General features: G+C 37.7%; 1 protein-coding gene across 1 annotated transcript in view; it reads right to left on the reverse strand.

Moving 5' to 3' along the window:
* Positions 1-740: 740 nt before the first annotated feature.
* Positions 741-22,181, reverse strand: part of KIF5B (kinesin family member 5B) — a 64,991-nt gene continuing 43,550 nt past the window's right edge. Inside the window, exons 16-26 of the mRNA XM_054020903.1 lie at positions 21,216-21,404; positions 15,969-16,086; positions 15,539-15,600; positions 15,340-15,449; positions 14,490-14,591; positions 11,552-11,612; positions 11,383-11,454; positions 11,123-11,227; positions 9,625-9,841; positions 5,909-6,041; positions 741-3,354 (exon numbers count right to left, since the gene is read on the reverse strand). Of these exons, the coding sequence (XP_053876878.1) occupies positions 3,348-3,354; positions 5,909-6,041; positions 9,625-9,841; positions 11,123-11,227; positions 11,383-11,454; positions 11,552-11,612; positions 14,490-14,591; positions 15,340-15,449; positions 15,539-15,600; positions 15,969-16,086; positions 21,216-21,404 (1,176 nt within the window). The 3' untranslated portion in view covers positions 741-3,347. The remainder of the gene's footprint in view (positions 3,355-5,908; positions 6,042-9,624; positions 9,842-11,122; positions 11,228-11,382; positions 11,455-11,551; positions 11,613-14,489; positions 14,592-15,339; positions 15,450-15,538; positions 15,601-15,968; positions 16,087-21,215; positions 21,405-22,181) is intronic.

The raw sequence follows: 22,181 nt of genomic DNA on the forward strand, positions 1-22,181 counted from the left end.
TTATCCAATTTTTAAGGAAAAGGAACTGGCTGCTATAAGTCAGACTTTAGCCAGTTCTGTGTGACCACTATTACTGACAAGCCGAAGTGAAAGGGCTGCACTGAGCAATTAGGGACGTCTCTACACCTAGAAGTTTCTCACACCTACCACATATGCCTGTGTATTTAGAATGCCTGTGTATGTTTTCTACATCAAGCCTACTCCCCTTCAAATCATTCTGAGAAGAGCTGGGGGGGGGGGGGGGGGTAGAGGAGAGAGAAAGATTTTGGCTTTATCCTGATTTCATACTTAAAAATTAGGAGTAACTGTAGGAGTCAGTGAAGATACTGGTGAAAAGGAAATCAAGTCCAAGCCCTCTTCTCCATATCAGTTTATTTAGGAAAACAGTATATGCTATCACTGCCTCTGTCTTTGTGATGGGCCAACAAATCCACAGCTGAAGCAGCTCACACCATATTTAAAAGTCTTGTCATGAATAAGATGCAATCAATCTTGGAAGCTTTTCATAACATGAATTTACTAGAGTGAAAAAACGCAAACTGTTAAGACTGATGGAACAATCTTTTTCCAATACCTACACTAACTGACATTAACGACACAACAAAGGCTCTAATAAAGTGAAGAAGTATACTGATTGTAACCCACAGCAAAATACATGTCTTGCCAAGTGAAAAGTATTAATATGAAGCTGACTCAATGACACTGTTGCAAAGTCTTAATAAAGTTCACTACATTTCAAAGATTTTTGTTTTCCTCTTTATTTAAACACAGATACATTTACAGCATGCAGGTAAGTTAAAACTAGATGGCGTCTTCCCCAAACCAATTATGTTTTAATGCATCTTCATGTACTTGAAATTAAGTCACTGTGTTCCACAGGTAGACTTGTCATCTCATGTCAAATTTAGAGTTACACACAGTAGTGAGTCAGTATTTAAGTTATGCAAATAATTTAGTTGATCACCATGAATAAATATTATTCCTTTATTTAATTCAGTTCCTACTCTAAACCATTTTTAAAAAATATGATCCAGAGGAACATAAAAATAAAAACCACTCAGACTGCAAATTGAAACAGCAATGCATTTAACATTCTATTACAGATTTAATTTACAAAACAGTAACTGTCCTGTCCAGATGACCTACCATAACTGAATCAAAAAGAACAAAATAGCAATTTCTTTGAAAATTGTAAGTTGCAATTCTTGGTAAACTTCATAAAAGCTTAAAATAAAAAAGCTTAGATATAAAAAAAGTGATGTACATTTTGAGCTACATGCTAGTTACAGTTTATTTTACTGCTTATTACACAGCAATGTTCAGCACCAATACCCGTGATACATTACTTACAGGAATGAAGCTACCATCTACATGAGAAAAAATCCTGCTTCATCTGAGAATATTTCCAAGGAAGCCAGTTTTTAGCCAGTGTAAAGTAAAATATGCAGAAGTCTGAAAATGTGCAGTTAATATTGAGAGATAATGGACAAGGCTGTTTCCATTAAGAGGACTCCATTTAAAACCATCTATCATAACTGCTACTTCACTGTCCTCTTTCCTTGATATGCTGCCTTTATCATGCTTCAGAAGAATTTGCAAGATTAGGACTCAGAGACAAACACTCCGAAGAGCAAAAATAGATGTTTAAAGGTTGAAAACTCCAAAACAGTGAGGATTTCTGACTGAAGCAAATAGGTTTAAAAATCTAACCTATTATAAAAGTCAAGCTGCAGTAGTTGGAAGGAAACAGAAAACAGTAAGTTGAATTAAGGTCTAAGATTTGACTATGCTCCATCATAGCACAAATATTTTACTTTGTATAAAAAGTTTTTAAAAGTGATTTACCATTGAGGTCTTTATGGAGCTTTTACGTTTCCACAACAACTGATGAATAGCCAAAAAAGTCAGACCACTAATATTAAAGATAACATTAGCTGGTTTGGGAAAAAACAATTATTTGAACTCTCTTTCATATTGCTAAGTTCCTTCCCTCTCAAAGATCTGGTAACATTTCCATCTTTTGAGAAGTACTGTTCTAAAAATGTAGTGGCTACAACCCTAGGAATAAATTACACAAATGATGGAATTACAACATTAAAAGCCTGATCCTAACCTCAGTGGGAGTTATGGGTGCTCAAAACTTTTGAGAATCAGCTCAAAACCAAAACAGTTTACTTGTTGTTAGCCAATCCTACACAACTATATTGCAAAAGAAAAAGAAAAAAGTCTGATAAACTACTGTAGAGTAGACATTTAACTATTTCTAGAAGTAAACAGATTACAATACAATTCAGTGTAGCACAGTTTTTACACATCTCTGGGATTTCTGGCTGTATCAGCTATGAAAATGTTTCTTTGCCTCCATTATTAGTGGATTTTAATTCATTATCCAATGGTTCAATTGACTCATTTTCTTAAATTGAAAATTTAAATTTCATCTCAAGAATTCCAGTATGTATACAGTATTGGAAACATAAGAATTGAATCCTAGATTATTCTAGCTCATTTCAGTGTACACTAAATTAGTGAAAAATATTCATTTGTCCAACTCTGGTGATAGTGAACAGAATGTTCATCAGAATGAAGCAGAATGTTTTCATTCCATCAGGCTATGCTATGTGTAGAATCAAGAACAGGACAGATTAAATATTCTATTGCCAAAGCCTTTTCCCATGTAAACTTAAGTTTACTCTTGTTACTTTTACAGTATTTAACTAAAAATAACATAACAGGTATTTAATCAGATAACAGTTAAACAGCCTTGTTCAAACTGAAATCTTTAGTTCTGTGGTTTCAAGATTTAAGTGCCTGATGGCAGCTGTCATAAGCACACTTCAGTATTTCCACACTGTACAAATAATATTAGTCCTGGCTAAATAGAACATCACTTCAGGAGAACTTCGATGTACAGTGCTGCTCTAACTCAGAGTGGGACAAGTAGTGTTATTTAAAGTGGTAAAAATTAAAAAAAAAAAAAAACATTTCAACGTTGTTCCACATTCCCTAAGACAATAAAATGTACACAAATTAAACCAGGAAATTCGAACTAAGATTTTCTTAACATACATTCAACTTGGCACAGTGCAGACTAAATTTAAGACATGAAAGACAAACTGTAATGGACAGAGCTACACTTGAAGTAACATGTCATTTTTCAAGACGCCAAAATTGCACTCTAGTTTTGTTGGGAAATCAGCAGAATTTGTAGGAGGGGAGAGCGCTGTACAGGCCAGGTATAATTTATACATTTTCAAAAAATAATCCTACAATCCTCAATGGGAGAGATTATTGTCATGGAATGACTCTCTCTGCATGATATCCAATCATCTTCATATTTCATTCACTTTTCAGCAACTATAAAGAAAAAGACAGTTAAATTGATATGCAAACATATGCCAAAGACATGAAATATAATCAATTATTTACACTAATTAAGAACAAGGTGCTTAGTGCTATTTTCAATATAATATCCATTTCAACCTTTAGTCGTTTTTATCAAATTGATGGTCTGAAGTTTGCTTTATACCTGACAATGTCAAAATGAACAACAGGCGTGGTTGTTTTAAATACCTTGATGTCTACAATTTACAGGAAGGTAAGTAGCTTGCAGTAATGATGATTGTTTTATGTAGCCAACTTCCGGGAAGGCAGGAAAAAAAGACTTTTCTATAATGTCTTTTCTTTTATACTGCCAGAAGCTGGGAATGGGCGACAGGGGATGGATCACTTCATGATTCCCTGTTCTGTTCATTCCTTCTGGAGCACCTGGCATTGGCCACTGTTGGAAGACAGGATACTGGGCTAGAGGGACCTTTGGTCTGACCCAGTATGGCCGTTAATACAAGCACATTATATGCCAATACTTTCTATGATCATTGCTCATGTATCCAGCATCAAGTTGATAGCTACTTAGAACTGATATTTTGGCAGTTTTCAGCATGCAAAATTTTCACAGAGGTGGGTGGTGGTTGGGTGCAGCACCTGATAAAGATGCTCTTCAAACAATCTTTTCAGCTGTTTTAGAAAGAAGGGGGTGTTTGGAATGAGACATCCTTACCCACTAGTCATTCCCAAAAGGCTGGGTTGTATGGGTAGTAGACTAATAATTACCCTTCTTTTGATTTAATATTTTTGCATGAAAACAATTAAATGACATTACCTGTTAAAAAGTGGACTCCCTGTTTCTTCCAAGACCCCTAAAAGCCTACCACTCAGTAAATTTTAAGTGAGAAATATCCATACTAACCCTGGCAGAAATGGTTAAATAATGTACCTATATTTCTAATCTCCCACACACTCTGCTGCACACCTGTTCAGAACAAAATACCATTGTTGGGTGGCTGGAAAGTGGGGAGGTAGAGAGGGAACAGGCAATAAGGTTTTTGACATGATCTGCAGACCGAGGAGCAAATTATGAGTTTTCAATGGTAACACTGATATAACTGCTCAAAGAGAGTACAACTCCATTTGCCCATTACAGAGTAAAAAACATTACCAGTATAAATTAAATGTGAAAAGCATAAATACTAGGGACCATTCCCATGCCTTTGATGGACACATGGACACTTACTACCGATGTCATTGTGTAAAAATTCATTTCTAACTAGCCCAGATGACTATCCCACTTTTCCTTCCCTCCCCCCAGGGGAGTACTGCAATAACCTAATGCAGAAGCAATTTTCGCAGCACTGACAACAAAAATGTAAGGCTTCAAAAGTTATGTAACTTATCTCCCTTAGCTGGCTAATCTGCTATACTTAAGAATTCAGTCTAACAGCTAGCAGTCTCCCTGCTTGAATTTCCCAATGCCAACTAGTATACAGCTACAAAGAGTGAAAGTTCTTTTTCAAGTGAGATGTGAGATCAATAGGCAAGGAGAGTAAGAGAAAGTCAATATACAAATTTTATCAATGGGAGAGAATTATGATCTGAGTATTTATAAAACACCCAGTCACCATGGTTTCTAGGTGCTAATCAACTGCCAGCATCAATTAGCTGTCTGATACTTAGGAGACTTGGACTTAAAAATTTTGTACTTCACACTCCTGTTCCCTGACTCCTCTCTAATCCCAGGAACAAAAAGCATGACCCCTAATAGTTCCATTCTTTCCTAGTTGTGGAAGGCTAAGATAAACGCCAAATTCTGAGTCCTTAAGGAGAGAATTATTACATATACAGGATCTGAGGACCCACAGGGCTCTAAGTGTGCTCTGTGCTTCAATCTAAGATGCAGACAGTTTCAATACAGACAACTAATTGTGCAGCAAGATGCTCAGACAGATGGAATACTCAAAATGGGGCCGATGTTTTACAGTGAGCAGAGGGGAGCGACCAACTGCCATGAATCTATTAGTGTGAAAATATGCTTTAAAGCCCCAGATCAACACTGGTACTTAAGTATGTGAAGGGTCCCATTGATTTCAATGAAGTACTCATTTGCTGTAATATATACTCATATGATGCTCCTTTTTTTCCCCTTAAATCACATACTAGTCTCAGTTGCTGAAAATCTGATCACTGAAGCACTTTGTATAGTACTTTAAAAGAGTAACACTGAGAACTCAACTCAAACAGCAAGAGTTTTTTAAAATCTACATTAGATGTTTTATGTAGTACAGTTGTGGCAAATTGATCTATACATTACAGCTTTTGTATTTTGTTCAATTAGAAGTACGATTCCTAACCCCAGAACTGCCCCTTTACTACACAATTGGACTTTGGTTGTATAAAAGGAGGCAACAATATGGGCTGCTTATTTACATATTTTAGCACAGTCCTCTAACGGCAAGACATAACCACAGAATATTCAACTGGTTTGTTCACACAGTTGGATGGATTACAAACACAAACTATGAAATACACTATCTTAAGGAGACACTAAAAACGGCCCCTATAAAGAGAAACTTACACTTTATCCTGCCGTCCTCCACCTCCACGCAGTGTGACTGGCTGACTGTTTTGAGTAAATGCACCTCCTCCACGAATTGCACTTGGATGAGTTGGAGAAGCTGCTGGATGCTGGCCGGGACGGATAGGCTTAGCTACACAAAATAAAATGTGACGGTTAGAAATCATACACCAAGCAATTCTAATCATTTGACCTTTTGTTGTTCAAATTCATTAATATTTTGTTTTATGACACCTTGAGAAAGGCATATTCTTACTATTTGCATCATGCTTTTTAAAATGAGAAACATTTTTAAAATCTAGGAAGTGATGTTCTGGGGATTATAACAACAAGATCGTTAGACTCAGGCAATGTATCTTATGATTGGTTGTATGAAACAGATCAATGTCAAATCTATAACCATGCACTCTGCACCTTAAGGCCCAACCAGCCTGATTCTGCCTCATCAAGAAAACAAGTTACTGAAATTTCTGCTGTTGGTATATGCTTCTTGAGTTATGCAGTTGGTATATGCTTCTTGAGTTATGCAGTTGCAGAAGCTGCACCCTATCCAAAGGTGGAGGTGCCAACTTTTTGCTAATGGCTAAAGGTGTACTACATCAGGCATTCAGCATTTACTGTCAGATCCTCCCTTCAAACAGCTGAATCAAAAGATCTGTCAGTGTGATCATCATATATAGCAACTGGGTTCATGGTGGTCATACATTCTTTTACATCCTGACTAGGTATCATCTTAGCTGACAGCATCAGCTGGAGAAGTTTTGGAGCCAAGGCTGAAAGCTAGTGGGATGAAGTCTTATCTTGACAAACAGCTGCTACTCCCTGACAAAACTGAAGCTATGGCCCACACCAAGATACAGATTCTCTTCCTCTTTAGAAATCCCCCAGGGAGAAGATGGGAGATCAGGGACAGGACCACAGCCATCACTCTCCAGCAACTCAGAATGGGAAGGGGCCTTTCCTCCCTCATCCTTCCCCAACTTATAGCAAAAAATCATAAAAAAGGCCTGGGACATGTCCCACTTCCCTCTTAGGGATCTGAAGTTGGAGCAATTTCTCCTGCCTAGCTGACCTCAGCAGTAGGAAGAGAGGGTACAGCTCTAAAACTGGGATTTTGGAAGCACAAGAAGCTCTGTGCTTGTATTATAGTTAAAATTGGTATGCTCAGAGAAATCTGCATGCACAATTTTATAAATTTGGACTAAAATAGTTTACCTCCTCCCTTCCCTGTCCAGCTAGCTTTTGGCCTTTCATAGACAGCCAATCTTTCCTAATAGGTCAGCCCAGGGCCATTTTCTAGCATATCAGAGGACTCTCCCTATGCTCTGTGATAAAGGTAGAAAGAGACCCTCAAATCTTCCCCATTCTCTTGTCCTTCTGGTGATCTAAGAGGAAGTAGAAATAAGGGACTCTCTTTTCCCCTCAAAGCAAACTACTGTCTGCACAACCAAAGCCATTTTAATACAGCAGTTCTCCCCTCTACCTCTGCAGCAAACAAACATCAGACACTTGCTGCATGGTTTATCCCATTCCACTTTCAGAAGCAAGGCTTTTTTTGGGGGGGGCGGGGAGGGGAGAGGAAGGAGACGGGCAAGATGGGAGCAGCTTTTCCAGTCCTGTCGCAGGGCTTCAGTGAAGACTGGATTAAGGTTAGTGGACGAGATGGTGCTCCACTATTGACCAGTGGGGAGCGTTAGCTCACTGCACTGGCCCCATCCCAGCAGCACAAGGAAAATTTTCCAGATTCCTCCTACTTTGAGCAACAAATCTTTAAATCCATTTTCAATATAGACTGATGGTTTACTAAAGTATAGATTAGCAAGATTCTACTGTGTTTTCAGGTTTAAATAAGCAAATACTCTTGATGTGGTTTAATCTGCCATTGAAATGTGAGGTTGAAAGTTGTTACTGTATAACACAAGAAAAATGGATAATAATGCTGTTAGACCACCCTCAGGTTAGCTAGATCGGATATCAGAATTGTTTTCAGTGACTTCCCACAGACAGAAGAATTTGTGTCAAGTGAACTCCTGTTTAATAACTGGTATTTTGGATTAATGCAAGTTATAAAAGTTGTCTAGTGACTCATATTTTTTGGATACAGAACTTGCTCTCTGAGCAAATACTTCTGCACATCCCGATCAATTTCTGTGAAAGCAAGACATTTTAGAGAGATTAACTCTCTTAATCACCTTCTGTTCCCAGCATTAGAATGGCCATACTGGGTCAGACCAATAGTTCATCTAGCCCAGTACCCTGTCTTTCTACAGTGGCAGATGCTGATGCTTCAGAGGGAATGAACAGAACAGGGTGATTATTGAGTGATCCATCCTCTGTCAGACAGTCACAGCATCTTACAGTCAGAGACTTAGGGACATCCCTGACCATGTTGGCTAACAGCCATTGATGGATCCATCCACCATGAACTTACCTATTCTTTTTTGAACCCAGTTATAGTTTCACAACCATCCCTTGGCAACGAATTTCACAGGTTGACATCCTCTTTTTAGAGATGACACCATCTTATTCTTTATGTTGTGTAATAGATCATGGTAGGTGATAGCTACTAAGGTAATGGCCACAGCATTAAATCCTTGAGTAAAAAGAATTCTATTTTGATTGGCAAGCACCTTCAATATTTGAGCGTGCAGAGGAGTGGCTTTACAGATGATAATTACTGTGTATAGTAACTTGTACCTATCCTACTGTTTAAAGTGAAAATTAGGGTAACTTTTTATAAATTAATAGAATGTATGGACTATTCCATGTTCTTATACTGTTCTCATCACCACAGTATCCAAGTGCCTTACAGCCTTGCATTAAGAGATTTGAGTAACATTAGTCATATGTGGTTTTGTTCTCATCCTCTCCAGAGGGGAAATTTTGTGAGCGATGGAGTGTTTTGAGATTGGGCTTTGTTTGTTTAAGTACATTTTGCTTTGTACAGATATTAGAGAAGGCAAAGTTGAAGGAATGGACCTTGCATTTGGAATGGAAGGTGATGAGGATTGTTGTGATCCTTACGTTTAAGTTCAAAACACTGAATTACGGAAGTCTTAGATCTTGCGTTTTCTCCTTGGATTTTCCAGTTTTATAAAGAAATGATAGTCAAGTTTTGATGAAATCCTTCTATTCAAAATACTTAACTAAGCAAATCAATTACCAAAAAAGTACTGAGAAAATTGTTTATTGCTTTAGCAAAGGCATTAATAATTTGATTATGAAATTGGGTACACTTAAGTTTCTTGTCCTTCCCTTGTTTTGATAGCCACTTCGTAATCTTGCCATCACAAGAGTACAGCAAAGACTTGAAGGGCAAATTATAGAATTTTTTGGTTTATGTTCAAACTTTTGTTTTGTTTTTAAAGGAGACAGAACATTCACCTCGGTAGTTAGTGTTCCATGCAGGTGAGGTTTTATATGGTGTGAAAGCCCAACCACCGAAGAGACAAATCAGGTCAACAAAGCAATGACTTACAAAGATTTGCATGTATTGTACACCGAAATTAACTATAGCAGTTTTTGTACTAAGTGACAAATCTTGCCTTTTTTCACATGTGCAACTCTCACTGACATTACTAGGAGCTGCAGGCATGTATGCAGGACAGAATTTGGCCTGAAGTTATTAAAAAAAAAAAAATAGAATAGAATAGAAAGGAAAGGAAAGGAAAATTAAGCAAAACATGTTTGGAAACTGCAGTATCTTCTTTACTAACCAATCTGTGCAGAGTGTCCTCTTCGGGCCATGTTCTTGGATCTCACGGCTTCCTTAATACGGTCTACCTCTTGCTGATATCGTCTGCGATCACGAGATGCATTCTCTTTGGCTTCCCTTAGTGCAGACTCCAAAGCTTTAACTCTCTCAGCTGTAGCTCTAAGTCGTTTCTCAAGTTTAGGAAGCTCACAGCGAAGATCTGCATTATCACGTACCAGCTGAGGATAAGCAAAATATCTTTAGTTTTTCACTGTAGCAAGATGAAAGTAACCATAATAGATGGGACAATACTTTCTTTGTTGAAAGTTTAAACTGAATAAACTGTATATACTCTATCATAAGCCGGTTCGTTTATAAGCCGCCCCCCGCCATGGATAAGTAAAAATGGAAAACATTTATGACATGTTCATAAGCCGACCTTATAATTCAGGGGTCAGCAAACTTTGGCTCCCGGGCCAACAGGATAAGCCGCTGGGGGGGCAGAGATGGTTTGTTTACCTCGAGTGTCCGCAGGCACGGAGGTAAACCTAAGTAAACAAAGTGTCACGGCGCACCAGCTGCTTACCCTGACGGGCTGGGACAGCAACTGGTGGGGAAATTTTGGGAGAGGGGAGGAGGGAGAAGCTGGGGGTCAGGGCAATAACCCCTGTGACCACCCCCCACATGACCCCATCCCTAGTCTGGGACCCACACACTCTCCCCATCCCTAGTCTGGGACCCACACACTCTCCCCATCCCATCCCTTCCCACCTGGGGAGGGCCAGGCAAGGATGTCTCTGGCTTGGCTGGAGTTGCTCTGGAGGGCCAGACTGGGTGGCATGGCCACAGCATGTTCCAGCGGGCTGGGCCGGGCGGCATGGCCGCAGGGTGCTCTGAGGGGCGGGGCCAAGCAGCCCGGCTGCAGCCTGCCAGCCCCAGAGCTGCACAGCTGCTTCGGAGGCTGGGGGAAGAGCAGTGTGCCCAGAAGCAGAGACACTCTGGCCCCACCTCTTCCATTCTGGCTCTGCTGGCTGGGCTGCCTCTCTTTGCTGGGGGGGAAGGGGCTGTGTCCCACCTCTCCCTTCTCTATACCCTCTCATAAGCAGACCCCCTTCTCTCGTGCTTCCTTTTACTTAAAAAAAATTCAGCTTATGAACGAGTATATACGGTAATTAAAATAATACATATGAGCAGTAAAATTTCCTTTTAAGTATTAAGAGTCAATAGAACTACACCACTTATCTAAATATAGATATCACTACATTATATATACAAACACACACCACCATTTAAGTCTAAATTATTGTAAAAAAACTTTCATAGGAATACATTAGTCTATGTATTTAATATTAAAAATTGAAGTTAAAATTTGAGACAAGCAAGCATCTCTGAAATGTCTGAACAACTACTCCACGATACAAATATGTACACATGCATTATACCTTCAAAAACTGTTCCTTGTTCAAGATGTATTTTAAAGTTCTAAAGTTAAATTCATTTAGTCTTGAGTTTTACTATACCTGTTTGTGGACTTTTGTGAGCTGCTCAAGATTATTCTCAAGAAAGGAAATTTTCTGTTTTTGCGCAGCACTGCCTCCCGTATCATCTGAGTCAATCTCTGCACTCTATGGTAATAACAGAAAATAGTGATATGTGGGTGTTCAGATTTCTAATAAAACCGGAACCAAAGGAACTACATTACATTAAATTAGTTAGGCTCACTTCCTTCCTTCCTTCCACATCTAAAATAGAGATGAGTCTTACTATCATGTCATGTTACCTTTTTAACTCTGGTAGCCAGATCTTGAACAAACAGCTTCCGAAGGTTGTGTAGCGTTTGAAGTTCTTTTGCCTAAAACAACAAATAAGCATTTTACAGTTTAGAATTCTTAACATGAACAAAAGTTACAAGCATTTATTTTAAGTACACATTGTAATAACTAACTTACCACAGTCTCTTCCAAACCCTTCAAATCTTGTCTTGCTTGTTCTCGTCTGTCTTGCATAACCCTAACAATTAGAGAATATATACACACTAGTACAGCTAAACATTTATATTTGTGTAAAATACAAACCTTATAAATCCTACTTTATGTTCCAAATAGAAAGGAGATTAATCCTTAATTATGCAAAGGGCAAAACCACCTTACAATCAGTCACAGATGGCAGAGCATTCAAGAGCCCAAGACTAGAAGAGCAGGGATATTGTGTGAAAATCTGTATACAATTAGCGTTAAAAGGGATTTTAATAAGTCAGTTCAGACAGCTGAGTTACAGAACACCCTAAAACCGCCATATTAACATACCAGAGGTTGAAAACTTCTGATTATAGGTCCAGAGCCATTGCTTGGAAAGAGCTACTGGTCCTACAAATATTTCTTGCGTTGACTGATCAAGGAGATAATAGATAGTATGTGGGGATGGGCTGGAGGATTTTTCAATTTGAAAAAAACTTTTCATGTTGTTATGCAGATTTCTTCCTTTATGTATTAGCAGTTCAGATTTCCAATTTCCAAAAGATACAACAGCCTAATGACACCAATCACATTATAGGGTCTCTCTCAACATCTTATTTAAGATTCCTTCCTGGGAAATAAGCATCAACTTTATTGTTAAGGCCTCTGGTTTCAGCTTCTTTCAAATTATGAGGCAATTGGAGAGATCAGGCAGGATACTGGGGAAAGGACCCAGGCACTTTATTATGATCAAAAACATAGTGAAGGGTGAAAAGTAGGGAACCAGTGTTGGGTTTAACGAGAAAGGAAACAGAACTTTGCAATGGTTTTTTTTTTTTTGGTCTTTATAACAATTTCCTTCCACCCAGTATCACCAAAAGTCTGAAGTCTAAATTGATTAGGCTATTCTACCACTTCTAGTGTTGCAACAGGAAATGCTCATGAGCTCCAGCTGCATTTCAGATCTCATCTGGAGGGAGTCACAGCAAATTTATAAATATGTTTTTGAGTTTGAGACTAAAGAAGTTTTACACTGTTAGTATTCAGCATTGTCTTTGGTTTGAAAAGGTCATGCATTTATGGTACTGTACTGTATAAAGTTAAAAATGATATACCTTGGCCTACACTTTAAAATCATCTAATTGTGATAATCTTGCACTTCACGCCATCCAAACTTCAATAATATGAGTCAATTATGCATACTGCATGAGGAACCGATAGATTAAAGAGATTAATGCTTGATATAATTTGGTTCCAAGTTGCTTTGGGGGTGTGGATATAAAGCAGAGTTAGAATGAAGTGACTTTATGGGCCAAAAAATTGTAACCTACCAGGATATAAAATAAAGCTGCATTTTCCACTGGTGTAAGGGCATTTGTTTAAAAATCTTTGACGACTGATAATATTAGACCTTAGACGTGCTTTGGCTGCCATCACTCACATCCGTGGCAAAACAAAGGGATTTTGTTTTGCCACAGATCATTGACTGACCAGCAGCTCCCAGAACAATGTAACCAAGTTCATGACTGATTTTCAAGTTTTAGGTACGCAAAATTAAAATCTACAAGTTTTCAGGCACGAATAAAAATTTCAGGTTTTGTCTTTACGGAAAACTACAATACGACAGGGCAAAATATGACACCCAGTAAATGTAAATTACATAGTTCAATAAGGCAGTCAATAAAACAATGCATTCAACTCTCTGGTAATCCTTCCAAATACATGCTCACCAATTTTCTGTAAACTAGAGTATGTTTTGTGTCCCAATCCCCACATAAATCAATACATTTTTGGACAAAGTCTTTAAAAAGATATCCATGAGAGCTCCTCTGGCTAGAGGCATTTAGAGAAATTTCTTTTTACATTTATACATCCAATTTTGAGCCATCATAACCAATTCCCTTAAACAGTTTATTTAGTTTCCTGAAAAAGTCTATAGGAGATTCAATCTTGCATGCACTGGGCAAACCACTACCCATTTTAAATTTGACATGTGGGTAATCCAAAATGGTTCTCCCATAAAGAACTGGCATTACAGCCGACTAAACGGTAGCATGTTTATTTTGGGGTGGGGGAGGGGGAGAGTGCCTCAGAATCAGGTCACACTTTCAGACTTTGATTTTTAAAAAGGGGAGGGGGAGAACAGTGAGATGAGAGGAAGAACATATATTAAAGATGAGTAAACAATCCTACAAGTAGTAGCCCATTTCCACTTCAGAACAGTAATGGAATTCTTAAATCACAATAACATCTCAAGTAACTGTGGCTGCCATGGGGAGGGAAAACAATTCTCTTAAAATATGGACTATTTTGAAGTGAAGTGGCTCGAAACTAACATAACATTCTAATATTGGAGGAACTAACATGACTATGGATAGTGAGGCTGAGCAGTTCTGGAGCCTTTACGTAATATGCAAGGTTAAGATTCTATCAGATATTTTTTAGTAAAAGTCAGGGACAGGCCGCAGACAAACAAAAATTCACGGAAGCCCGCAACCTTGGGGGGCAGAGAGGGACAAAGAGAGCTGCTGGGGCTTGCAGCTGCTCCAGCCCCGCAGGGGGCTGACCACTGTTGCTCACACAACCCAAACCACTGCTCTGGTGGTCCCCCCGCCAGCCAGTTGTTCCACCGGCCCCCTGCTCTGGGGCTGAATGGTGGCCAGCTGTTCCGTCGACCCCCGGGTGGCCACCGGTCAGCTGTTCCAGCAACCTTTGCTCCGGCAGCCCGGATCTGACAGCTGCTCCCACCCTGCCTCAGAAGTAGTCTCAGAGGTCCCCAGAAAGCCACAGAACTCGTGACCTCTGTGACAGAATCGTATCCTTAGTAATGTGTTAAGTAATGAACATCTCCCACACCACTTCAGCTCACCAGTATTTACAATTTTAAGATCCCCAGCCACACATTCTTGCCTGAAGTAAGATTATTACTTACGTAAGTTCATGCAGTTTTCTGCTTTTCTCCTGATCTGTAGCTCTCAGTTTCTCATGCTCAACTCTAAGACGTTCTTGCTCAAGCATCATCTTCTGGTTTTGGCTGGACACAGAAAGTTAGGATTAAGATACAATTATAGAGAAACATGACGATACTTTGACAATGCTCCAAGACTTCATCATTATATACCATTCTTAACAAAACTAAGCTGAGACAGGACGTGCTCTGCTCCCTTTATTAAAGGATTATAACGTCCAAAAGGAGTCTGTTCAGACTGCATTATAAATTTAATCAGAAATCTTAGCAACTAACTCTTATGCAGGTCTGATTATCTGATAAATGGTCAACAAATGAAATGATCATCTGTCAGATGAATGAAATCTTTATCAAAGCATCATGCTCACAGTAAACATGTTTACAATGTTGGAAAGAAGGTTTTTTCACTATACTAATAGATGCCTAATATATTATCTTTATTTTATTCACACTAAAGTTAGGATTTCCAAATGCTAAATGTCATTGGTTTTTTCATTACTCATCACTTGTAGAAACCCTGAAACTCAGCACCAACAAACCAGAGTAAAAAAAAAAAAAAGGGATTACATTCTCTGCTTTGTTTTGAGCACTGTACTTCAGGTGACAGCAATGAGTTATCCTACTCACTACTATGAAGAATGGTTAAAGACTTAACTGAAGAACTAATTAAATCAGAATAATCAAATATTACCCAGAAATTAATATCCTAAGGAATTCAGTAATCTGCTAGGTATATGGTTAAAGTAATAATTACCTCAGTAGTCTAAAAATTTAAGTAAAAATCAATAAAATATTTTAACAGCACAACTCTTACTCTTGAAGTTCAGTAATAAGCTTCTCCTTTGCATCAATTTCATCTCTTAGGCTACTAAGTTGCTTTTGATGTGTCTCACGGTGGCTCTGAATCTGCTGCTCAACAGCTTGCTATAGAAAAAAAAGAATATTTGTTTTACTATTTAAAATATGAAGTTTTATATAACACTATTAAGGAAAAGCAAAATACGTTAACTTGCCTTGACTTCATTTGCAGTTTCGACCTTATTTAAGTGCTCCTTCTCCATTTCATGGACTTTTTCTGAAGAGAAAATAAAGTTTTCAGTTACAGAGCCTAGTCAATCACAGGAACAACTGTCAGATTTATACTTACACCCTTTCATTTTAAACCTTGAATTAGTTTTTCATATGCAGACAGATTAAGGTGCAGTCTTATATCTGTATCTTAAACCTGTTCTGAATAGTTCTTTCAGACAACAAGTGTCTCCAAATATATTATCTCTAACGACTTTACTTTGTTTTCTAAAACTTCTAAATTACATATTATATAGCACTAGACTGCTATCTTAATAGGACAAACACTAACCACATATCTTCTCCGATGCCAGTTATGCATACTGCATAGCCACATTAATGGTTACATACTTAAATATAAAGAATAATTCAGACCCTGTGCCCGAAGCTGGACTAGTTCTTCATTAAGGGAATCCACAGATTCTTCTAGTTGCCTCCTTTTCTGTTCCACATTCTGAAGATACTCTGTCAGTGACTTGATCTTGGCTTCATGCTTTCAGAATGAAAACGACATTAATTTACATTTAAACTAGGCATATCAAAGTGAAGTTCCATGCAACACTTAAAAATATTAAAAAATTTAAAAGGCAAAAATAACTAATCTGAAAACCAAATGCATACAAATAGTCTCTTTTTCTAGAAAAAGGAAGGCTTGACCCAATTCAGGATCAAGACCCTCATAGCATGCCTTGTACACACTATCATAATACTTCAAAAACCTCTGCTCACAGGTAAATACATTGATGGAATGAGAGAAAGGCAAGCTATAGATTTTTATCTTTGTACATCAGGTGGATAAAAATTGATTTTTTTTGGAAAAAATTTAAAAATTATTTTTTAAAATTTAAATGTTTTATTATTTACATAAGAAGTTTTATTTTTAAAATAAACCTGTTTACAATGAAATCTGAATCTAATGCAAGATTTGTTAAGGCCTAAAATTATAATCTCTTAAAACATTAAAATAAAAAAATATGCTGAATCCATGAGTCTCTATCAAAAACTGAGTTAAAGGCTGCTTTTCTCTATAAAGAAAGTCAGGGGGGAAATATCTGGCTTTTGAGGTCAAACTTTATAAATATGGCATAATACATCATATACTATTTAAGGGTTTGATCCTGTGGGGGACCCAGGGACTGTGCTACTTGGTGTAAGAGACTGGCAAAATCATCACAGGCACTGGACTCTGGCCTCTGACTTCAGGAGACATCATCATGCATCTCATTAGGATCATCCACTCCTGTTTTATAGTTTCTCTCTACGTGATCTCAAATTATGGATATTTAAGATTCCACCTTCCATTGAAACTTACTCTCCAGCTCATGGACAAACACTGATCTGCCTAGTAACTACCAGCCCTTGCTTCATGTTGGTTCTGGACACTTCAAGTTAATGACCTTGCTCTGTCTCCTGGCATGTGTACACAGAGTTACAAACAGAAATCCATTAATTTCTTAATTGCCTCTCTCTGTCTCCAAACAAATAAAATACTGCAGTGCAAAAGGCATGTGGGTTACACAAGCAACAATCCTGGATTGTTATTAGTCCTTGTTTTTCTGGGGGCAGTGATGGCGGAGTTATATAATAAGGGAGAAGTAGTGTACACTACCCAAAGGGAGCAACACTGGTGTCAAAGCAGGACACTGTGTGAAGAAGGGATGACATTCATTTGAGTGCAGCCTCTAGTGTTGATTTCAACACCTGGAAACAGGAGGAAAAAACTGCCATGGCTGCACGTCATAGACCCTGTTAGGGAGTATTTTCAAGAAAATCCTGTACCTCAGAGTAAAAAAAAAAGGAACATGTGCCAAATGTAAACAGTGCAACAAAGATGTAAGACCTAGTTGTCAGAATGAAACATTATGAAAAATGCTCCTCAGAATGCAATGACTTTGAAGATGATGATGTGGACATGTTTGAAACAATTTGGATCAACTGATTGGTCAACTTATTTTTGCACCACTCTTAAGCACTGCCTACCATGTTTTACTATGTTAGAGAATAATACATTTTTGACAATTATCTAAGTTGAGTTTTGGATTGCTTGATTACTTATGAATTTCAAAATGTCTGTTCAAACTATAGTTGGTATATTAGTTTGCTGTAGGAGTAGTTATCAATTACATTTTACTGTAACTGCTGAACTTCTGAGACTATTTTTTATTGCTAACATGATCAAACGTCCTAGGTGCAGATTTCCTGTTTAACAGTAAAGTTTTATTAGTCATTCATAAATGTTAACATTTTTAATTTTTTCCCCCCAAGCTGTTTGTTGCTAGAAATAAAGATTTAAATAGATTTAGATAATACTTATGATTTATTAATTATTTCCCTATGAAGTTGGGTTTACAAACAAACAGCTGCAGTAGGATGAATCAATTTACAAATCTCAGTGCACTATTAAAGCAGTTCACTGAGTAATACTCAGCGTGAGTGGCACTTTTTTGTTTCAGAATCCAGTTTAGACATAAAGAGTTATGAACATCCATCTGCAATGTCTACAGCTTCAGAGTCATCTGCTGGTATCACCAGCAGTGCTGCAACTAACAACAGACACCAGATAGTAAATCACCTGCTTAAAAAAGAAAAGAAAGGGGGGGAGGGGGACTGCGGGCTTTCTTCATCATCCCGTAAAATCATGGAAGAATTTATAATCTGGATCAGCAAATTCTAGCAAGACTCCACAGATGAAAAGGATGCATGGTTTATTTATGCATCAAGTTCGCTCCTTTTGTCTTGTTCAGAACAAACATTTTATTGACATGGTACAATCAATATGACAAGGCTATACTCAACTCAGCAGAGCAGACATACAGTGTATGAGAAGGAAAATGAACAGTGCCCAAAAAACTGACAGGAAATTTGTTAATTACAGTCTTGATGGTTTAGCCATGCACACACTGATCCAGTAATATGTGCTGTGTAACACAAGATGTGGTTGTCTATCTATCTTACCAAAACAATTGAAGCAATCAGTAAATGGCCATATATCAGAATACTTAAAAAAAAAAAAAAAAAAAAAAAAAAAAAAAAAGCACTGCAACAAACTGGACAAAAATTCAAGTATCAAATGCATAACTGTCAGAGGCAATGCTGTAAATGTAGCAAAGATGAGAAGAAATCGAGAAGATAATGAAGTGAACCTGAAACTTGTAACATGGGGGCCATGCCCATCTGATGCATCTTTTAGCCAAAGATGTAAATACAACTGCAGGAATAAAGGAAAATGTTGAAATAGCAAAATACTTCCATAACAAACACTTTGCTTCAGCTTCACTGAAGAGAGTAGGACAATCCAAACTAATTCTTCTCCAAGATGTATGATGGAATTCAGTGGATGACTGTTTTGTGCTATTTATTAAGAACTGGCCTATTCTGATGACAATTTGTGAGGAAAATTGTAACAAAACAAATGAAACTATCTAAGCCAAAGTATGGATTTAACAGACATGAAGATAAGCTGAAACTGAATACTCTGAAATGTATTTCCACGGCTTTGGACAAACTTCAGAAAGATTGCTGCTGTACTGCTGATGGCGTTGAAATTTGGAAGTATACTTCAAGAGACACTGGAGAAAGAAATGCCCAATAACAAAGTTAAATTGCAGGCAGTACGGAAATGGATGGATCAAGCACTTACTCCATCTCATTTTCTTGTCAATATTCTCAACGCAAAGTACCAGGGTAGATAGCTAAGTGCTGGAGAAGATGCTGCTGTAACATGGGCACCAACCAATCAAGGCAAACGTATTAAATTTCAGGAGTGGAAGTGAACCACTCAAACAGTACATGTTTGCTGATGATGTTTTAAAGAAAGTCATACTAATGAACTGATGGAAATCTGTAGAATCAGATATTGTTGAAATGCTAACCCAGCTTTTGACAGCACTAGCTTCTTCTGCAGGCACAGAAGGAATATTTTCTTCATTTAGACTAATTCGAAGTTGACAAATTGATTGGGAACTGAAAAAGCAGTCTGACTAAAAATGAGGAGGGAGGGGATGATATTTACTGTTTTAAAAGTCTGTAGGACAGCCTATGTAAGTTAGGAGACTGCGGTCTCATTTTCAAGAGACTTAGGTGAGTGGGAACTTCAGCTCCAGTCACTTTTACTAAGGCATATTTGAAAAAATGTCCCCAGCAGACCTGAAACAATTAGTTTAATTCACTGACTATTGTTAATACCTCTGTTTCTTTAATAAATCACTTAGTTGTAAATGTGAAATATGTTTTGATAAGTTTATGTATCCAAAACATTTAAGGTTATTTTGTTTAATAAAAATAAATGTTATATGTGGTTGTGTGTGTTTGTTTAAATACCAGTTACCATCCTAATGCAGCTTGACACACATCATAAGCAAAAAGTTAATTATCTAGTAAATATTTCGTTTACCATTTTCTAACATACTTAAAATGTATAATTAATAAGAACCTGAAAATATTGAGCTATATAGTTGCTTAAAGAAATGTATCTAGTTATAGTGTAGCTTCCTAGGTGTCAAAAAGATGTACCAAATCAAGTGTGGAGGCGCTATTTAGTTATAAATCAACATGTTTTAATGGTTAGATCAACCAATGAGAGTGCACCTTGCTTTAGAAAATAACTGAAGTATAAATGGAAAAGTTGATTCAAAATGATTATTTAAATTGCCTTGATTTAAATCAATCCACTCTGTTGCACTTGAGGATTTATCTATCCAGAAATGGAAAGTTGCTTGCCCTATAAGATGGAGATAAAGTCATACCAGTCCCACAGAGAAAAGAATTAGGGGAACAGCCAGATTATTACATATGGACAGCTAACTTGAAAATTTTGAAAAGGGGGGGAAAAAAAAAAGGCTGTTCTACTGTGATAACCTCCCTCATACTGGGTCTACACCCTGATGCCTTGCCTCTCCTCCTCCTTTCAATTGGTGTTTAAACTGGCAGTCTCCTCAGAGCACTTCAGAAAAAGTGACCGCTTTTTCAAGCTGAGAAATTGTTATTTGTATGCAACACTCCTCCAACAGCAAAAGGAAGTCAACAAGTCACAAAAGTAAGATTAACCCAGTATAAGAATGTTGTTTCAGTGTTAAATATAAAATTATGAAAATGGAGATTTAAGTCTAGGAACCTATATTGGGGTTTTAAGACATCCGAAACCACTCAACTGTGCTCTTATGCTTCACAGGAAGCATTAAGTCCCCTTGGTGTCTACAGTTCTCAGTGTACTTTGTATCAGGAATGATAAGATTTTTTAAGATAATCTTAAACACTTTAGTGTATTACTGATATTAAAAACAGGTTGATTAATACAACATTAAGACAGTTTGAAGAAACAGATGTCTGACTTCTCACTTGTTCTGCAAAAAGAAGTTCAGATCAAAACCTCTGAATTACTATTTTCAAAATCTGACCTGAAAAAGACTTCTGTGTAAGCTCGAAAGCTTGTCTCTCACCAACAGAAGCTGGTTCAATAAAAGATATTACTGCTTCCACCTTGTCTGTCTATTTTCAAAAATGTATGCATAGGTTAAGTGAGAGCAACCTAGCTACTGACCAGTAACTAGATAAACAACCAACATAAGAATCATGTTTCAAAAGTGACTTGAATCAGCAAAGCTAGAGTAATGCAACATTTACCTGTGAGATAAGAAGCTGACAAGCTGCCAGCTCCTTTTCGTTTTCTTCAATTTTTTTATTGCTTTCAATTTGAGTGCTTTCTAACTGCTTGCAGCGTTTTACCATTGTTTTCACTTCTGATTTCATTTTGCTAATGTACAGTCTTGCAACTGTGAATTCTTCATCTATCATGCCAGTTCCTTCAGGCTGCTGAAAGAGAAATTCAGAATTTGAAAGGTTTAAGTGATCAAAAAAACCATTAATATTCATATTAAATATGGGATGCGGCCGCTCAAAGTGCAATCAGAAAACAGAAGTGCCTAGTCCCTAGTACACAGTCATGGCACTGCTATTCAATTTCAGACCATGTTTATGGTAGCCACAGCTACTACTGTTTTTCATTTTCACACAACTTAACTCCACCTGCTTCCCACTGGAAAGGCTAGTATAAGTCATACTTTTTTCCTCTCAAGAAATTCTGACTTGTGTTTGCCAAGCTGTAGTTCACTGCAAATGTTTACAGGTCACCGACAAACTCTTCAAAATAATTTAGTTTTTTTAGTCTATTTGGGATTTTTCTAATTGAACACATGTGAGTATTTGAAAAGAAACTAACTGAAGTGGAAAATGAAGTCGTCTTAGATCATAGAATATCAGGGTTGGAAGGGACCTCAGGAGGTCATCTAGTCCAACCCCTGCTCAAAGCAGGACCAATCCCCAGACAGATTTTTACCCCAGTTCCCTAAATGGCCCCCTCAAGAATTGAACTCACAACCCTGGGTTTAGCAGGCCAATGCTCACCCACAGGGAAGGTATAGGCAGCTGTAGTATCTTCTGTACATGGCTTATTAGTTAACTCAATTACTCTGGAAGGAATAGCTATTCTAGAAGTAAAAGCAACCATTCCCGGTCAGTGCTCAGCCTTTCCTAAGCAGGTACCATCAACTGTGCCAAATTACATCTGGTGACTTAAGTTGAGGAATGTTT

This window comes from Malaclemys terrapin, chromosome 2 (assembly GCF_027887155.1).
Source record: "Malaclemys terrapin pileata isolate rMalTer1 chromosome 2, rMalTer1.hap1, whole genome shotgun sequence".
Taxonomy (NCBI): domain Eukaryota; kingdom Metazoa; phylum Chordata; order Testudines; family Emydidae; genus Malaclemys; species Malaclemys terrapin.